This window comes from Ictidomys tridecemlineatus, chromosome 5 (genome assembly GCF_052094955.1).
Source record: "Ictidomys tridecemlineatus isolate mIctTri1 chromosome 5, mIctTri1.hap1, whole genome shotgun sequence".
Classification (NCBI taxonomy): domain Eukaryota; kingdom Metazoa; phylum Chordata; class Mammalia; order Rodentia; family Sciuridae; genus Ictidomys; species Ictidomys tridecemlineatus.
In genome coordinates this window covers 53,123,548-53,142,325 of record NC_135481.1, presented here as the reverse complement: position 1 = coordinate 53,142,325, position 18,778 = coordinate 53,123,548, and the positions used below count along the sequence as shown (strand labels likewise).

Genomic DNA, 18,778 nt, shown 5'->3' with positions numbered 1-18,778 from the left:
TACTGTGCCTGACTTGAGAATGGCTTTTAAGACAACAGAATACTTTATATTGATTACCTTACTTTTTCTACCATATGATTTATTACCTTACTTGTTTTAATGTGTAATTTATTAATAGGCAAAAATCTCATTGTGTTGATTTGTTTTAAACACATTTTATTGTAGTAGGTTAAGTTTTAAAAATACACTTTTATTTAATATGGAAGCATACCCATATTAAGTTACTTTGATTTCCAGACCGATGGCTTATGGCCATATCTGACGCTTGCAAGAGAAAGGAAAAGATTTGAATCCAAGACAGGAAAGAAGATATCTTTTAATATTAGATTTTGTACTAGAATTATGCAAGCAACATTCTTAGTACTTTAACTTGGGGAACTGGATATTATGCTTTATTCTAATGTACTAAGATAGAAGAGTATACACATATATGTATACACACACATACTTTCTTTCAAGTACTGAGTCTGTGTGTGTGTGTTCGCGCGCGTGCGTGTGCATACGTGTGCATACATGTGTATTGGAGTTGAAAGAGATGGCTAGATGGTCATAAGGCAAAAATTACCAGGCTGGGAATGTGGCTCAGTGGTAGATTGCTTGCCTAGCATGTGTGAGGCCTTGGTTTCAATCCCTAGTACTGCCAAAATGTGTGTATGTGTGTGTGATCATTGAAAAGAACTTAGCTTACCTCAGCTTTCTTCTTTCATCTAAAGTCCAAAAAAGTTATATAATAGCTGTTCAGCTTCATCATAGTAAGGGGGAAAGCATACCCATATTAAGTTACTTTGATTGAAACACACCAATTTACAGTTACTTTGATTGAATTCTAACAACTGTTAGCCATTTGCTAGGACATAAAACATAACTTTATTCCTATAACACTTCTTTTATTGAAATTATTGTAATGGAACCCAAACAATGTTAACAATGTATTTCTTCTTTGTAGGGCTATTCCCACTGTGTTGATGTTTATATAAAGCAGTGCCAGGAGGTAACATAACAATATACTTTATTGAATTTTATTTTATGCTGATTTGTATTTTAAAACCATTAAAAATATTATGTTAAATGCTTCTATTTAGGGTGCCTACTTGAGAAATGATATATTTGAAGATGCGGCGATACTTTGTCAACGAGTAAACAAGCAAGTTGGAGATATTTTTAGTAATCCAGAAACAGTACTGGCTAAACTTATTCAAAATGTATTTGAAATCAAACTACAGGTAATTTTAAATAGTAACAAATAAAATAATTCTTAAGAAAATATGTGATTTTTTTTATATTTTAGAAATTTCATTTTTAATTTAGTTTACTTATATGATCGCCTTAGAAATAGTAATCTATTTACTTAAGGGGAAAGGAATGTCAGTATTATGCTTTTTAAAAAATGGTTTGTTATTCATGAAGGAAAAGATGTTGATCACTTAGTATTATCACAGCATGTTCTTCAAATTTGTTACAGCAATAGTAGTAGTAATATAATGCATTAAGGTAGCTTAATGTTTTGTTTTGATTTGGGTTTTGGTGTTCACCACAACTAATAATAACAAGTATTTAATACTGTATAGCAGTATACAGTATTAAATACTTGTGGTAATATCATAAAAAGGAAAAATGGAAACTTAATTTATAATCTTACTCTTCATAACATTATACTTTCAGATATTTCCTAAACTATGTTTACCTCTGCATTAAGCATTGTTCAGTAGTGTTTGTTTTTTAAATACACCTTTGTAGCCTTTAAAGTTGCTAATATGTGTTGTGGTTCTCTAGAAGTAAGAGTATAAAGTACAACATTTCCCACATTTACTGACCAAAGAACCTGATTTTAGACAAATGCTTATTAATTTCTCAAAGGACATTATTGTTTGTTAGACCAGTTTGAGAAGCTGTTCTAAAGAATTGACTCTAATGGTGTTTCAAAAGAAAAGGTATACTAAATTCTTAATACTTATTCCCAAGATTTATATAGATTGTTTATAGGCAAATATATGAAACAGTAAAATTTAGAAACCTGTTTTAAATTTTTTTTTATGATTTGGTCTATTTCTATGCACTGCCTTGTTGATTAGACTTAAGTCAGAACTTAAAACTAACTTTAGAGGAAAAATATTTTGAGAATTTAAGATTTAATGTTTGTTTAATAGAATGTTAACTTTCTTTTTTTAGAGTTTTGTGAAAGATCAGTTAGAAGAATGTAGAAAATCAGATGCAGAGCAATATCTCAAAAGTCTCTATGATCTGTATACAAGGTACATTTTTAATTATTAAAAAATAATATTCAACTTTATTTTTTTAATGGAAAAAGGGGAAATATTCAGCATTTTTTGAGTAATAGCCTACCAGATAGCGTATACAGTATTAAATACTTGGCTGTGTGGACTAGACTTGTGCAAGAGCAGCATTCTTATTATTTTGAGGAATTAGATGTTCTGCTTTATCCTGATGTACTAAGAACCATAAAACCTTCTGTTTTTAAACTAATCCTAAAGGATTTCGCTTCTGATTTTAATTGTAAACTATTTCACTTCTTAACTTTTTTCTCTAAGAATGAGTTTAATTACATTTATCTCAGTTAAACTTTACAATAGGAAGTGACATATTCTTAACAAATGATAATTTCAGCCTTAAGTCTGATTTGAGAGTTTGTCTTGTGCTTTTGTGATGGTAGTATTGCTCTTAAAGTCATTATTTCAGAAGCTTTATTTCCCAACTCTGTTGCCATCCTTTAGTCTCTTTATTTAAGGAGGTTTTTAAAAGTTACCATAACAAATTTCATCTCAAAAATACTATCTTCAACAATAGGAAATGAAAAATGAGAGGAAAGTTAAATGGACATAGACAAAACAGGGTAAACAGAGAGAGTTGACGTCCCAGTATTTTGTTTTGGGTACCTTGTGATGAATGGCATTAAAGCATTCCTGGATCCATTCTGTCACCATTGCCATTTCTGGACTGGTTATTTGTCTCATAGTTTTTTCTAGAGTTTCTGACAGTTCTGAAAACCATAATGTTTCTTTGCAATATTCCATTTTACCTAACTCTGCATTCTAAGTACTCTTCCAAGATTTAAGAAACGGTGGTTTAATATAAGTTTTAAAAAAAAATCACATTGTAAAATATTTATTCCTTAACATTGTTGTTATACCTAAAATATACATTAATCTTTTTCTCCCCCTTTTCCATTGAAAAGAACCACCAATCTTTCCAGCAAGTTGATGGAGTTTAACTTAGGTACTGATAAACAGACTTTCTTGTCTAAGCTTATCAAATCCATTTTCATTTCCTATTTGGAGAATTATATTGAGGTGGAGACTGGATATTTGAAAAGCAGAAGTGCTATGATCCTACAGCGCTATTATGATTCAAAAAACCATCAAAAGAGATCCATTGGTACAGGAGGGTGAGTTTTTAAAGTTAAATATTATATTGAAACTAAAGACTTTTTTTTTCATTTCAGATGCCAATAAGCATTTCTTTTTATTGCTAAATAATATTGCATTATATGGATATATGATACATGTTGAGTAGACATTTAAGTTGTTTAGAGTTTGGATTATTTGGCTTTTTGAGGTTTTTATGCATTTTAGATATTAATCCTATGTTAGAAGAGAGGCTAGCAAAGATTTTCTCCCATTCTATAGGTTTTCTCTTCACATTCCTAATTGTTTACTTTGCTGTGAAGAAGCTTTTTACATTTGATGCTATTCCATTTATTAACTCTTGGCATTATTTCCTGAGATTTATGCATCTTATTGAGAAAGTCATTGCCTGTGCCTATAATTAGGGCATTCACCTACGTTTTCTTCTAAGAGTTGCATGGTTTCTGGCCTAATTCATAGATCTTTGATCCATTTTGAGTTGATTTTTGTGCAGGGTGAATGATAAGGGTCTAGCTTTATTCTTCTACATATGGATAACAAGTTTTCCCAGCACCATTTATTAAAAAGGCTGTCTTTTGGGGCTGGAGTTGTAGCTTAATGGTAGAGCGCTTGCTTAGCATGTATGACACACCAGGTTCCATCCTCAGCACTACATAAAGATAAGTCAAGTAAAGGCATTGTGTCCATATACAACTAAAATATATATATATATATATATATATTTAAAAAGGTCTGTCTTTTCTCCAATGTATGTTTTTAGTACCTTTGTCAAGGATCAGATGACTGTGGATATGTGGGTTTGTCTTTGTGACTTCTATTCTGTACCATTGATCTATGTGTCTGTTTTTATGCCAACACCATTGCAGTTTTTGTTATTATAGCTCTGTAGTATAATTTGAAGTCAGGTATCTTGATGCCACTAGTATTGCTCTTTTAGCTTAAAATTGTTTGGGATACTCTGAGTGTTTTATTCTTCCAAATGAATTTTAGGACTGGTTTTTCTAGTTCTGTGAATAATGTCATTGGTATTTTGATGGGGATTGCATTGAATCTGTATATTGCTTTTGGTAGTATGGCCATATTTAACAATATTAATTCTGCCTCTCCATGAACATGGGAGGTCTTCTCTAATTTCTTACTTCAGTATTCTATACTTTCATTGTAAAGGTCTTTCATCTCCTAAAACTGAAGATATTTAAGAACATTATTACATTTGGGCAAACTTAACAAATATTGACTGTCACAAATATTTTCTCCAAAGAACTCTTTTAACCCACATTGTTTGTACTACTGACCAAATCCTGCTCTTGAACCATGTTTTGGGGGGGAAAAAAAAAACCTAACGTGATTAAAATATGTAAAACAGACACTTGACAATTAAAAAAATGTGTATCAAAGACCTAGGAATTAGACCAGAAACCCTGCATCTACTAGAAGAAAAGGTAGGCCCAATACTTCCATATATTGGTTAAGCTATGGAATTAACTTGGATGCCTATCAACAGATTAGAAAGAAATTGTATATATACACAATGGAACATAATTTTGCCATTAAAAGGAATGATTTTATGACATTTGCTAGTAAATGTGTAGATCTGAAGACTATCATGCTAAGAGAAATAAGCCAGTCCCAAAAAACCAAAGGTCAAATGTTTTTGCTGATATGTAGACGCTAAACCACAGTAAAGAGGGGAGTGGAAGAAGAGAAGTTCTGTAGATTAAACAAAGGGGAACAAAAGGAAGTGGGTGGTAGGAATAGGAAAGACAGTAAATCTAAAATAATTCTATGAACATATATGCAAATACCGTGAGCACCACCATTGTGCCTACCCACAAGATGAGGTCATAAGTAGAATAAGGTATATCCTATGCTTGTATAATTTTATCAGAATGGTTTCTATTGTCATGTATAACTAAGAAGAACCAATAAAATAACATTTGAAAACATTTTAATGTAAAACTATCAGTGATATCAAGAGTTCTGGTTTTATTTTTTCCCCCAGTGGTGAGGATTGGGTAATTCTACCACTGAGCTACATCTCCAGCCTTTTTTATTTTGAGACAGTGTCTTGCTTAGTTCCCTGGGCTGACCTAAAACTTGATATAGTCTTGTCTCAGCCTTCCAAAACACTGAGATTACAGCAGGTGCCACTATACCTGACTTTTCTTTTTTTCTCTTTTTCCCAGAGTAAATTATTTTAGGTCATTGACTAAGAATCACATCATTTTTGTTATTGTTATTGTTGCAGATGGAGAACGAAAAACAAATAGTTTACAATTTAGTTGGTCCTGAATTGATAAGTTTGGGGATCACTTGAGTATAAAACTATTAAATTAATATTGTAGAGCCTGCAGCTCTTTACATACTAGAAGAAAATGACTTGAGTAGGTGGCATCTCAGTTGTCCATACCTTAACTACCTCGAACCTAGTTGATTCTAGAAGGAGGCAGAATGACTTCTGGGTTGCCATACAATCAGAGTTGAGAGTCCACACTCTATACACCTATATCATTTTCATGTTTCTCAGTTTTTGTATTAAATAATGACCAGAGAGAAGTATAACTAGGAAGAAGAGGCATAATCTGAAAGGCAGAAGAGAACAACTGATGAACAGTCATAAGACATTTTTTAAAAAAAATAAGTTCACCGGAGCTATATATAGTTTAGGATGAAAAAAAAGAGAGATACCCCATATAATAAATGTTCCAGGTAATCCTTGATCACTAAGAGAAGCTAAATTATGTTTAATGGATCTGTTTAATGTAGTGAAGAAATGTGTCAAATCTTTAAATGGTTGAATATATTAAAAGTCATTAAAATTTTGGAAGTTTTATTTTTAAACAGGACTATTTATCTTTTACGTTTACTTATTTGGAATAGCTTGCTTCCTGGTTGATTTAGAATTATAAAGCTGAATAGGATTTTAGAGATCCTAATTTCAAGTCTCATTTTCAGATGAAGTTTTTCACAGAACTATTTTTGGAATTAGAATTTAGATTTTTCGGTTATTGATTTTGTTGTTGTTGATGATGTATACTAAGTTTGAGAATACTTGAAGTTAAAATCCACATGTTCTTTTTTCATTTGTCCATACTAGTATTCAAGATTTGAAAGAAAGAATTAGACAACGTACCAACTTACCACTGGGGCCAAGTATTGATACTCATGGGGAAACTTTCCTATCCCAAGAAGTGGTGGTTAATCTTTTACAAGAAACCAAACAAGCCTTTGAAAGATGTCATAGGGTAAGATTGATTTATTTTACTCATGATTGGTAAAATTTATTTTACTCATGATTGGTGTATCTATTTTAAGTTTTACCTTGTTGATACAAAGATAAAATCTATTCTCTGATTAGAAGCAACTATTTTTTCTTTGCTTTTTAAAATTTTTTAATTGACATGTAAAAATTGTACATACTTATGGGGTACCATGTGATATTTTGATACATGTCTACTTTGAGAAATGTTCAAATCAGGGTAAGCATATATATCCCCTCAAACATTTCTTTCTTTCTGTTTTTTTTTTTTTTTTTTGGTAATGAAAACATTCAAAAGCCATTCTTCTAGTTTTTTTGAAGTAGAAAGATTATTTTTATTACCTGTAGTCACCCTAATAATTGCAATGGATGCAACAGAACACCAGAAATGGGTTATCTTTTATCTAACTATAACATAATACCTGTTGACCAACCTTTTCCCGTGCCTTTCTCCTTACCACCCCCTCAGCTTGTGGTAACCACTGTTCTACTCTTAATTTCTTTGAGATCTCCTTTTTAGAGTGAGATCATTCCTGGCTTATTTCACTTAACATAATGTCTTTCAGTTCTGTCCCATGGTTGCAAATGACAGGATTTCATCCTTTTATGGCTGAATATTATTTCCCTGTTTATATATACTACCTTTTCTTTATCTGTTCATCAGTTGATGTACACTTAGATTGATTTCATTTCTTGGCCATTATGGATAATGCTGCAAGAAATATGGGAGTGCAGATGTCTCCTCAGTGTGCTGATTTCATTTCCTTTGTATGTATACTTGGTAATGGATCATATGGCAATTCTAATTTTAATTTTTTAAGGAACCTCCCTATCTGTTTTCCATAATGGCTATATTGATTTCTATTACCACTAATAGTGTGCATGGTGGGTTCCTTTTTCTCCACATTATTGACAACACTTATAATTTTTTTTATAATAACTATTCTAATTTGAGAAAGATGATCTCATTGTGGTTTTTATTTGCATTTCTCTGATAATTAGTGATGGTCAGCATTTTTTCATATATTTGTTAGCCATTTATATAAGTCTGTTTGGCCTATTGACCATTTTTAATTTTATTTATTTATTTTTGCTATTTTGTTATTTTGGATCTTTATATGTTCTAGACATTAACCTCTTATCAGATATATAATTTGCAAATATTTTCTCCTGTAGATTGTCTCTTCACTCTTGATTATTTCTTTTGCTGTGTAGAAGCTGTTTAGTTTGATTAATCCTGTTTTGTCCCTTTTTTTAATCCCTATGCTTTCAGGGTCTAATCCAAAAAAATCTTTGCCCACTCAAATGTCATGAAGTATTTCCCCTGTATTTTCTGTTAGAATTGTTATAGTGTCAGGCTTACACTTAAGTCTTTAATTAATTTTGAGTTGATTTGTGTATGTTCTTTTTTAAATGTGAGTAACCATTTTTTCCAGCACCATTTATTGAATGATTTGTCCTTTTACCAACATGTGCTCATAATACCGTTGTCAAAGATAGTTGGCTATGTGTGGGTTTACTTCTAGGTTCCATTGGTCTTAGTGTCTGCTCTTATGCCAACACCATGCTGTTTTGATAAAACTTGGTAGTATATTTTGAAATCAGGTATTGTTAAGTGTCCTAATTTTTCGTTTTATTTAAGCTTGCTTTTGTCCTTTGGAGTTTTAGTGGTTCCATAAGAATTTTAACATTGTTTTTTTCTAGCGCTGTGAAGAATGTAATTGGTAGTCTGATGGGGATCATATTGAATCTGTAGTTTAGTTGGGTACTATGGACGTTTTAACAATATTGATTCTTCCAGTCTATGAACATGGGCTATCTTTCCATTTTTGTATGTCCTCTTTAGTTTCTTTGATCAGTGTTTTATAGTTTTCATTAAAGATATCCTTCATCTTTTTGGTTACATTTATTCCTAGATATTTATTATTTTGTAGCTATTGTAAGTGGGATTGCTTTGTTGTTTTCTTTTTGGGGAATTTACTTTTGGTCATATAGAAATGCTATTGATGTTTTTCTTTTCTTTCTTTTTTTTTTTTTTTTAATCTTCTGACTGCTGAATTTGCTTATTTGTTCTAATAATATTTTGGTGGATTCTTTGGATTTACTAAGTTTAAGACCATGTTGTTGGCGAACTGTGAGGATTTGTATTTTTCAATTTTTCAAACTTAACTACTGTGTTGAATAAAAGTGGTGAAAGTCTGAATCCATGCTTTGTTCCAGATCTTAGAAAGTTTTCAACTTTTCCCTGTTTATTATGAAATTAACTGTGTACTTCTTACATATGGCTTTTATGATGATGAATTATATTCTGACCTTGTCTAATTTGTTCAGAGTTTTTAATCTTGAAGAGAGATTGGATTTTATCAAATGCTTTTTCTGCATCTACTGAGATGATCATATAGTTTTTATCCTTCATTCACTTGACGTGTTGTGTCATATTTACTGATTTATGTGCGTCAAAGCATCTCTTAGATGAATTCCCTTGGTTAGATGGATAATCTGTTAGATATGCTGTTGGATTCAGATGGCTAGTACTTTGTTGAGGATTTTGCATCTGTTTTCAACAGGGATATTGGCCTATAGCTTTCTTTTTGTTGTTGTTGTGCCCTTGTTTGGCCTTGGTATCAGAATAATGCTGGCCTCAAATAATGTGTTTGGAAGAATTCTAGGATTTGGAATTATTTGGGCAATGTTCGTATTCATTTTTTTACATATTTGGTAGAATTCAGAATTGAAACCATCTGGCTCTCTGGACTTTCCTTTTATGGGAGGCATTTTATTACTGATTTAATCTCATTATTCATTATTGATCTGTTAAGATTTTTCTATTTCTTCATGATTCTATCTTTGTGAGATGTATGTGTTCAGGAATTTACCTATTTCTTACAAAATATCGACTCTTAGTATGCAGTTGTTTGTGATAATCTCTAAGATCCTTTGTATGTCTGTGATGTCAGTTACAGTGTCTCCATTTTTATCTCTGATTTATTTATATATAGACATTTTCTTAGTGTAGGTAAGGTTTTTTTTTTTTTTAACTCATCATTTTGCTGATTTTTGTGTGTGTGTGCACTTTATTTTTGCTCATCCTTCTAAATCTTCTACTAATTTTGAGTATGGTTTGTTCTGTTTTTCTATTTCCTTGAGACTCAATAATAAATTGTTTTTGAGATTTTCCTACTTTTTTGACATTGGCATTGACTGTTATAAACTTCTCTGTTTTGTTTTTGCTGTCCCATAAATATTGGCGTTTCCATTATCATTTGTCTCAAGATGTTTTTTAAATTTTTTTTCTATATTTCTTTATGGATCAATTGGTGATTCAGAAGTCATTTATTTAATATTCATGCATTTGAGTAGTTACCAAAGTCTTTCTTGTTGTTATTTTCTAGTTTTATTACACTGTAGTTATAAAAAAAATACTCAATGTGTTTTTTAGTTTTTCAAAATTTGTTGAGACTTGTTCTTTGGCCTACCATATGATCTGTCATGGAGAATGTTCCATGTACTTTTAAAAAGAATATGTATTCTGTAGCTTTTGCGTGGAATGTTCTGTAAATGTTTATTAGGTTCATTGGTCTAGAGTACAGTTTACTATTTGTTACTGTGTTAATTTTCTATCTGGATGATCTGTTCTTTGCTGAAAATGGGGTGTTAAAGTCTATACTATTATTGTATTGGATTCTAGCTCTCCTTTTCTATTTGCTTTAAATATCTGAGTACTCTGATATTGGGTGCATATATATTTGTAATTATTATTTTCTTTTGCTGAATTGAATCCATCATATAATGACTTTGTTTTAATTGCTTTTGATTTAAAGTCTACTTTATCTAAGTATGACCTTACTTTCTTTTGGATTCCATTTGTATGGGATATTTTTTTCCATCCCTCCACTATTGACTATGTTCGTTCTTAGAAATGAATGAATTTTTTTGTATACACTATATAGTTAAGTCTTATTTTTTAATTCATTCACTCTTTTAATTGGATAATTTAATCTATTTATATTTAAGATGATCATCAATAGGTAAAGTCCTATTACTGCCATTTTATTACTTGTTTTCTAGTTTTTCAATAGTCTTTTTCTTTCTCCCCCTTTTATAGCCTTCCTTTGTTGTGAAATGTTTTCATTCTTTGCATATTATTTTTGGTGTATCTGATTACAGGTTTTTCTTTTGTGGTTACAGTGAGGCTTATGAAAATCTCTTTTGATTATTAGAAGCTATTTTGAACTGAGAACTTAATTTTGATTGTTAAGATAGGAAAAGAAAGAAAAATAGTAATTTAAAAACTCTATACTTCCTATATTTTGAATTTTTGACCTATTTTGCATTTTGTATTACATTTTTTTTCTTTTGGTCTCAAGGATTGAACCCCAGGGACACTCAACCCTAAGTTTTTATTTTATTTATTTATTTTTTATTTTGAGACAGTCCTGAGGGTGGCTTCAATCTTGGAGTCCTCCTGCCTCACTCTCACCTGCCGCTGGGATTACAGGCATGTACCACTGCACCCAGTTTATCTTTTAACATATTAATGGTTTTTTTTTTTTTGGTGCAGGGGATTGAATCCAGGGCTTTGTAAATGTAAGGCAAGCACTCTACCAACTGAGCTATATTCCCAGCCCCTTAATGTGTCTTTTATCATTTTTGTTTTGTTTTTTAGATTTCATACTAATGATATGAATGGTTTATGCACCAATTTACAATATTAGAGCATTCTGAATTTCTTTGTGTATTTACTCTTACTAATGGGTTTTAAACATTAGAGCATTTTCTTCTTACTTATTGGCATTGCTTTCCTTCAATTTGAAGAATTCCCTTCAGCATTTTTTGTAATAGAGATGTCATGGTGATAAATTCTCTGAACTCTTTTTGTCTAGAAATGGTTTTTCTCTCTCTTCACTGCTAAAGCACAGTTTTGCTGAGTACAGTAATCCTGGCTGACAATCCCCCCTGCCCTTTAACTGAATATCTCATCCTATTTCCATCTTAAATGTTAGGTTTCTGCAGAGAAGTCTGATATCAGGCAGACTGGAAGACTTATATGTGTTATTTTGTTTTTCTTGCTGCTTTTAGAATCCTTTGTTTTTAATCTTTGGAAGCTTGGTTATAATGTAACTTGATTGGGTTGAATGTGAAGGTTGACCTTTGACCTTCTTACACCTGGACATTTGTATACTTCCCTGAGTTTAGGGAATTTTCTGAGAATTCTCTTTGAATAGGCTTTCTATTCTTGGCATTCGTGTTTTTTTTTTTTTTTTTTTTTAGAATTTTTTAAATACTTATTTTTTTTAGTTTTTTAGTTTCGGCAGATACAACATCTTTGTTTGTATGTGGTGCTGAGGATTGAACCTGGGCCGCACACATGCCAGGCGAGCACGCTACCACTTGAGCCAAGTCCCCAGCCCCATATTCTTGGCATTCTTGAGTCCTCTTGAACCCCAGTAACATGAATATTGTTTTCATTTAATGCTATCCTATAAGCTTTGTTCATTCTTCTTTTTCTCTCTTGATTGATTATATTCAAATAGCCTGTTTCAAGTTCACTGACTGTTTGCTTTAATTGATTTGCTAGTGATTTTATCATTGATGCCTTCTATCACATTTTTCATTCTATTTATTGTAGTTTTCAGCTCCAAGATATTTATTTTTTTTAAATATTTTTCTTTAGTTGTAGATGGACATAATGACTTTATTTTATTTATTTATTTTTATGTGGTACCAAGGATTGAACCCAGTGCCTCAGATGTGCTAGGCGAGCGCTCTACCACTAAGCCACAACCCCAGCTCTTTTTTTTAATATTTCAACATATTTATTAAGTTTCTCTGATAAACTACTGAATTGTTTCTTTGTATTTTCTTGAAGTTGGCTGAGTTTTCTTACAATATCTATTTTAGTTTTATCTAAGAGATCATACATAGTCACTGGGGTGGTTTCTGGTGCCTTATTTTGTTCATTGTATGTGTTTGTGGGGGGTCAAGTTTCCTTGTAAGTTTTTGATGTATACAGCACTATCTCTATATTGAAAGTTCAGATATTTAATTGGTCTTTGTTTGTATACCTCCTTCTAGACTACCTAAGCAGGCTCTATGTTATTTTTTACTGAGATTGTGGTTACTACCATTGTTTTAGCACTAGAGGGCACATGAAGCACAAGTTTGTTCCAGATTCACAATGAGTGTGTTATTTAAGGGTGAACTAGGGGAGTACTTTAAAAAGGTAGTCCATCCCTGATGGTCCTGAAAGTCTCCATTTGGGATCAGGGTGGTCTCAGATGTACACCAAATTGTTGGACCATGGTTGAGCACAGGGCCTCACCATGTCTGTCCTTTAACCCTGAAGCCACAACTTAACCCACTTTCCTCTTCTTCGGTCCAAACAGTGACTGTGTTGTGCTGTCTGGGGATAGGTCAAGGACAGGGAGGCAGTCTTGTAGTTATCATGGCTACTGTGAGGTTGGATCTCATCCAGAGTTCACAGCTCATTAAGACAGGTGCATCCTATATGCAGGACGAACAGTGCTGTGGCCTGCTAGGTGCTGTGGTCTGTGGTCCAATACCACCATAGTGGATTGGATGTTTTATGGTCCAAAATTAGGCTGTGCCACTCAGTCTACAGTTCTACCTGGAAATGGAGTAGATTTAGAGTTTCTATTTGTGGACTTTGCCTGGAAATAGAGGCCATTGGATTCTTTCTAGTGTTGAGTTTCACCATGCAGACCCACTACTGAGTTCTAAGACATAGTCCTATGCTTATTTCCCTGTCCTACCTTCTAGCAGATGAAGTCTGTCTCTATCCTCTATTGCTTGAGGTTGAGGTATGTGCCTGAACACAACTCTGTTTGCAGGTTTCTTCCTGACTCCAAGGCAGTCCAGAGGCTCCATCCACAGGCACTGGTCTAGGACTAGGGGCAATGGGGCACTGCTTACCCCTGGATTTCAGATCATGGTCCAGACACTAGTCTAAGCACTTTAAGAGAGAGAGAGAGAGTATTTTTAATTAATCATCATAATTATCATCATAATAATCCTATTTATAGATGAAGAAATAGACATGATTCTTAAGTAGAATTAAGAATTGAGGCAATGTGAACTTTATTTATATTGATGTGTATAACGTATGAATTTATTTTGAGGGTCATAAATTATGCACTTATGAATACAAATCAATAGAAATCAAGTCAAAGAATATACATGAGCAATTTACAGAAAAGGAAATGTAAAATATTAATATAATATTCAGTCTCTTTAATTGGGAAATGAAACTTAGGAGAAATGCCATCTTGTTTTCATTAAGTTGACATAAATTAATAAGTCTGATGCCAAGTATTGGTGACAAAGTAAGGCAACAGGAATTGTCACACACTGCTAATGTGAGTAAAAATTTCTATAGTTACTTTGAAGAGTAATTTGGGAATTCCTTAGAAAAGCTCATATGTGCAAGTGATATATCTAATATAACAGTATTGTTTGCATTATAAAAAATTAGAAGCAATTCAGTGAAAAAGAGAAATTGGAAAACTGGCACTGTTCATACCCTAGAAAAACAACAATTTAAATGAGTCAAGTGGAGTTACCTGTATCAGCATGAATAGATCTCAAAAATATTTGATAGTGATATGACAGAATCATAGAATATTTTCAAAGAAACTATCAAATAGTGTGGATAGTGATATCTTATGGTTTTAGTTTTAATTTTCCTAATGAAATGATCAATGTAGAACATCTTTTCGTGTATATATTTGCCTTCCGTATTTACTCCTAGATGAAGTGTTCATTCATATCTTTCATACAATTTGGGTTTTTTTGGGGGGGGGAGTGGAGTTCTATATTCTCGTTACACTTTATTAGCTATGTGATTGGAGATTTTTTTTCTTTTCAGTTTATAGCCTGTACATTTAATTTCTCAACAATATTTTAAAGGATAGAAATTTTTAACTTTGATAAAATCTAATTTTTCTGTTATGGGTGGTATTTTTTATATCATACATATTTATCTAAATGTCATACAGATTACTTCTTAGGTTTTCTTTTAGTATTCTTAATTTGAGATTTTACATTTAGGTCAATAATCAGTTCATAGTTAACTTTTATACAAAATATAAAATATAGATTGCAGCTCAGTTTTAAAATTATCCAGATTTTTCATCATTATTCATTTAAAAAAACTGTTCTTTCTCCACTGAATTGCTTTGAGCTTTTTGTCAAAAATTAGTTGACCACTTGTTTGTGGGTCTGTTTCTGGACTACTCTGTTCCATTTAATATATTTTGATCATAATGTACTATAAATGGTGTTCTTAAAATTTGTGGTTTAACTTGGTTGTTAGTATATATTCATCTTACACCCTGCAACCTAACTAAACTTACTTTTGTAATTCTAATAGACTCCACTAAAGTTTTTATATAGACTATCATGTTTCTGCACATAAGGACAATTTTACACTTTTCTGTTATAGATACTTTTATTTTGTTCTTTTGCCTTATTCCCTGGCCCAACTTGTATGATTTTGAATAGAGATGGGGAAAACAAATACTTTCCATTTTTCCTGTTCTTAAGAGTAAAGCATTTCGTCTTTCACTGTTATTTATGAAGTTAAGCATGGAGGTAGAAAGACAAATGAGGGGTAAAAGTTGGGTAGTTATTAAGTAGACCTTATATTAGGGTTCAGCATCCCTAATCTAAAAATGCAAAAATCTGAAAGACTCCAGATCTGCAATTTTTGTGTACCAATGTGACACCACAGTGAAAAATTCCATACTTGTTTCGAGAGGACAGGTAGGTCTCAGTCAAAATGAAGGCACACTCATGAAAAAGAATGACTTCATGGGCTGGGGTTGTAGCTCAGTGGTAGAGTTCTTGCCTGGCACATGTGAGGCACTTGGTTCAATTCTCAGCACCATATTAAAAAAATAAAGGTATTGTGTCCATCTATAACTAAAAAATATAAAAAAAATGACTTCATGACTTTTGTTGGTAAATGGATGGATCTGGAGATTGTCATGCTAAGTGAAATAAGCCAATCCCCAAAACTAAAGGCTGAATTTTCTCTCTGATAAGTGGATGCTAACACACAATAAGGGATGTGGGGAGAAGAATAGAGGTTTATTAGATTAGATAAAGGGGAATGAAGGGAAGCGAGGGAGGATGGAAATAGGAAAGACAGTAGAATGAATAGGATATAACTTGGCTATGTTCATACATGAATATGCAACCAGTATAACTTCACGTCATGTACACCCATAAGAATGGGTTCCTAATTAGAATAAGTTACACTCCACATATGTATAATAAGTCAAAACACAGTCTGTTGTCATATATATGACATATACGCACACACACATATATAAAGAACAAATAAGAAATTTTTTAAAAATGCAGGCACACTAAAAATATTCATGTTTAAACTTCTAGTTCTATTCCCAAGATGTGTGTATCTGTGTCTTTCTCTCATGTATGTATGTGCCTGTGTGTGTCTCTCTTACACACACACACCCACACACACACTCACTCACTCTCACTTTTTTTCCCTAAAATCCAAAAAATTCCTAAATCCCAAATAGTTCTAGTCCAAGCATTTCAGAGAAGGGCTGCTTAGCTTGCAATAAGCATTACCCTGAGAGGTCACATGAAACAGCTTGACAAAGGTAGAAATGAATTTATAATAATTTGAGAAAGCAGTTAAAAGAAGTTAAGAGTACTTTTCTAAGTTTTTAAAGGTTAGATTTCATTTTGTCAGAGTAACTACTAATTTTTTTTACTAGTTTATGAGCAGCATGAAAATGAAAATTTTCAGCTTACTGTATGTTAGCTGTGTTAAAAACACAATACTTTTCATGTTTTATTCTAACCTTAAAACTAGAAAGTGAGTACTATTAATATTATTTCCATCTTACAAATGAAAAAACTTAGAGTTGGTGAAGTTAAATTTTAAATTGAGGGTTAGTGAGGTTAAATTTTAAAGGTTCACTAAACCAGGAAATTATGGAATTATTTTATACATATTTTCTTTTTTTTTTTTTTAGAGAGAGAGAAAGAATTTTTAATATTTATTTTTTAGTTCTCGGCAGACACAACATCTTTGTTGGTATGTGGTGCTGAGGATCGAACCCGGGTCACACGCATGCCAGGCGAACGCGCTACCGCTTGAGCCACATCCCCAGCCCTATTAATTTATTTTCCATAAATAAAAAATCCTTTTGTTCTGAATGTTACTAAGTAGCCCTTGTTCAATGACTCTCAAACCTCTTTGACCTTGACCCATTATAACAAGAAATACATTTTACATGTTATCCCACTATATGTTTTTTTTTATTTGTGTGCATACACACACACACATAAATGGTATAAGGTGTATATGCATGTATTTCTTAAAAGTACAATTGGATTTCACTAATACATTGCAATCCAAGTTTAAAAAACATTTCTCTAAGGCAGGAGAATTATAGATCAAGGGTACATTGCTATTGTGTGTGGACATTGGGAGGTGGAATACGAATCATACTGTGTCTTTGATAGTTAAGAAAAAAATCACTAAAAAAAAAAAGGAGTTGGCTTTTTTAAAAGATAGATCTGAGGAGTAATTTTTGTTTTATTTTGTTTAAAAGCTCTCTGACCCTTCTGATTTACCGAGGAATGCCTTTAGAATTTTTACCATTCTGGTGGAATTTTTATGTATCGAGCATATTGATTATGCTTTGGAAACAGGACTTGCTGGTGAGTATATTTGTATTAAACTTTCTGCTAAATTCCTTTAATCCTGCTTAAACTGTATATATAATGTTGCTTCATGTATAATCATCTCTGTACATTGAATTTGGTTAAGTGCAGTGAATTTTGAGCTTCTACAGTGCAAGGATTTGCCAAGTGCTGCAAACCATGCAAAGACATGGTTCTCTCCTATTGTTTACATCCAGTGAAGTAAGGTAATAGGCCACATAAGTCACTACAATGTATGGCAGAGTAGATTGCTTTGTTATATATTGTAAAATTTCAAGGAACAGAAACAAAAGAGAACCATTCTGACTGGGAAACTGGTGTAAGGTTTAGAAGGGAAAAAATTTTAAAAATAAGTCTGTAAGAGGATAGATTGACATTAACTTTTTTCTTTTACTTTTGATCTTTTGAGCTTACTGGTTAGTATAAATAGTGTAATAATGACTTCTTCCCTGTATTACAGCCTCATTAATCTAGTTGCCCTCCTGACCTCACCACATTTTCAATGGTCATCTCAAATTTAGCATATCCACAACAAAACTCTTTATCTTTCTCCTAAACTTGTTACTCTCACATGTCCTTAAAAGCATTGCTGTTCACCTGTGGCTCAAGTCCCAAACCAAGGAGTTGCCCTAATTCTTCCTTTTTATCAACGCTGATAGTCAACCTATCAGCAAATCCTGTCAGTATCTTTCCAAAAAATAGTAAAAGTTCATTTACTTTTTTCTATCTCCACTGTTGCCACCCTAGTTCAACTTGTCATCACTGGTTTTCTGTGTTCACTCTTGCCTTTCCAAGTTACTGACTTTATATTATAGCCAGTTTAATTATCATTTCCTTGTTTAAGATCCTTTAGTGGCTTATTACTCTTAGAGGGAAAACAATAACAAACTCTTTAAGAAGCCTGACTTTTGATCTGCCTCTTATGTATTCATCCTTTTCCACATACTGCATTTCCCCACACTATTCCAGACACTCTGGTCTTCATTCTTTTTCCTAACTTAGGCTCTTTGCCTAAGTTAACATTTAAGGGATGGGAATGGGAAACTTGGTGTTTCCCATCGCAAAAAACTTTTTTCCTCAGCTCATCTCATGGCTGGCTCTTCAACCATTTGATCTCAACTAAGATGTCACCTTCTCAGGCCTTTACTGATCACCCTAACTGAAGTAGTACTACTGTCTTGCTTATTGAATTGTCTCATCATTGAATTAACTGTATTTTAAACTGGGGATTGAACTCAGGGGCCATTGAGCTATACATTCCTATCTTTTATTTTATTTTTTAAATTTTGAAACAGGGTCTCACTCAGTTGCCCAGGCTGTCCTCACACTTTGCAATTTTCCTGCCTCAGCCTCCCAAGTCATGGGATTACAGGCAGGAACAACTACAACCAGATAGAATTAGCTTTTTAAAGTA

General features: G+C 32.5%; 1 protein-coding gene across 3 annotated transcripts in view; it reads left to right on the top strand.

Moving 5' to 3' along the window:
- Exoc5 (exocyst complex component 5) overlaps nucleotides 1-18,778 on the top strand; it is a 71,976-nt gene that overhangs the window by 40,181 nt on the left and 13,017 nt on the right. For all 3 annotated transcript variants that reach the window (XM_078049955.1, XM_005322737.5, XM_078049956.1), the window contains 6 exons: nucleotides 947-991; nucleotides 1,083-1,223; nucleotides 2,170-2,252; nucleotides 3,194-3,403; nucleotides 6,481-6,628; nucleotides 17,253-17,361. In XM_078049955.1, coding sequence (XP_077906081.1) covers nucleotides 947-991; nucleotides 1,083-1,223; nucleotides 2,170-2,252; nucleotides 3,194-3,403; nucleotides 6,481-6,628; nucleotides 17,253-17,361 — 736 coding nt within the window. The remainder of the gene's footprint in view (nucleotides 1-946; nucleotides 992-1,082; nucleotides 1,224-2,169; nucleotides 2,253-3,193; nucleotides 3,404-6,480; nucleotides 6,629-17,252; nucleotides 17,362-18,778) is intronic.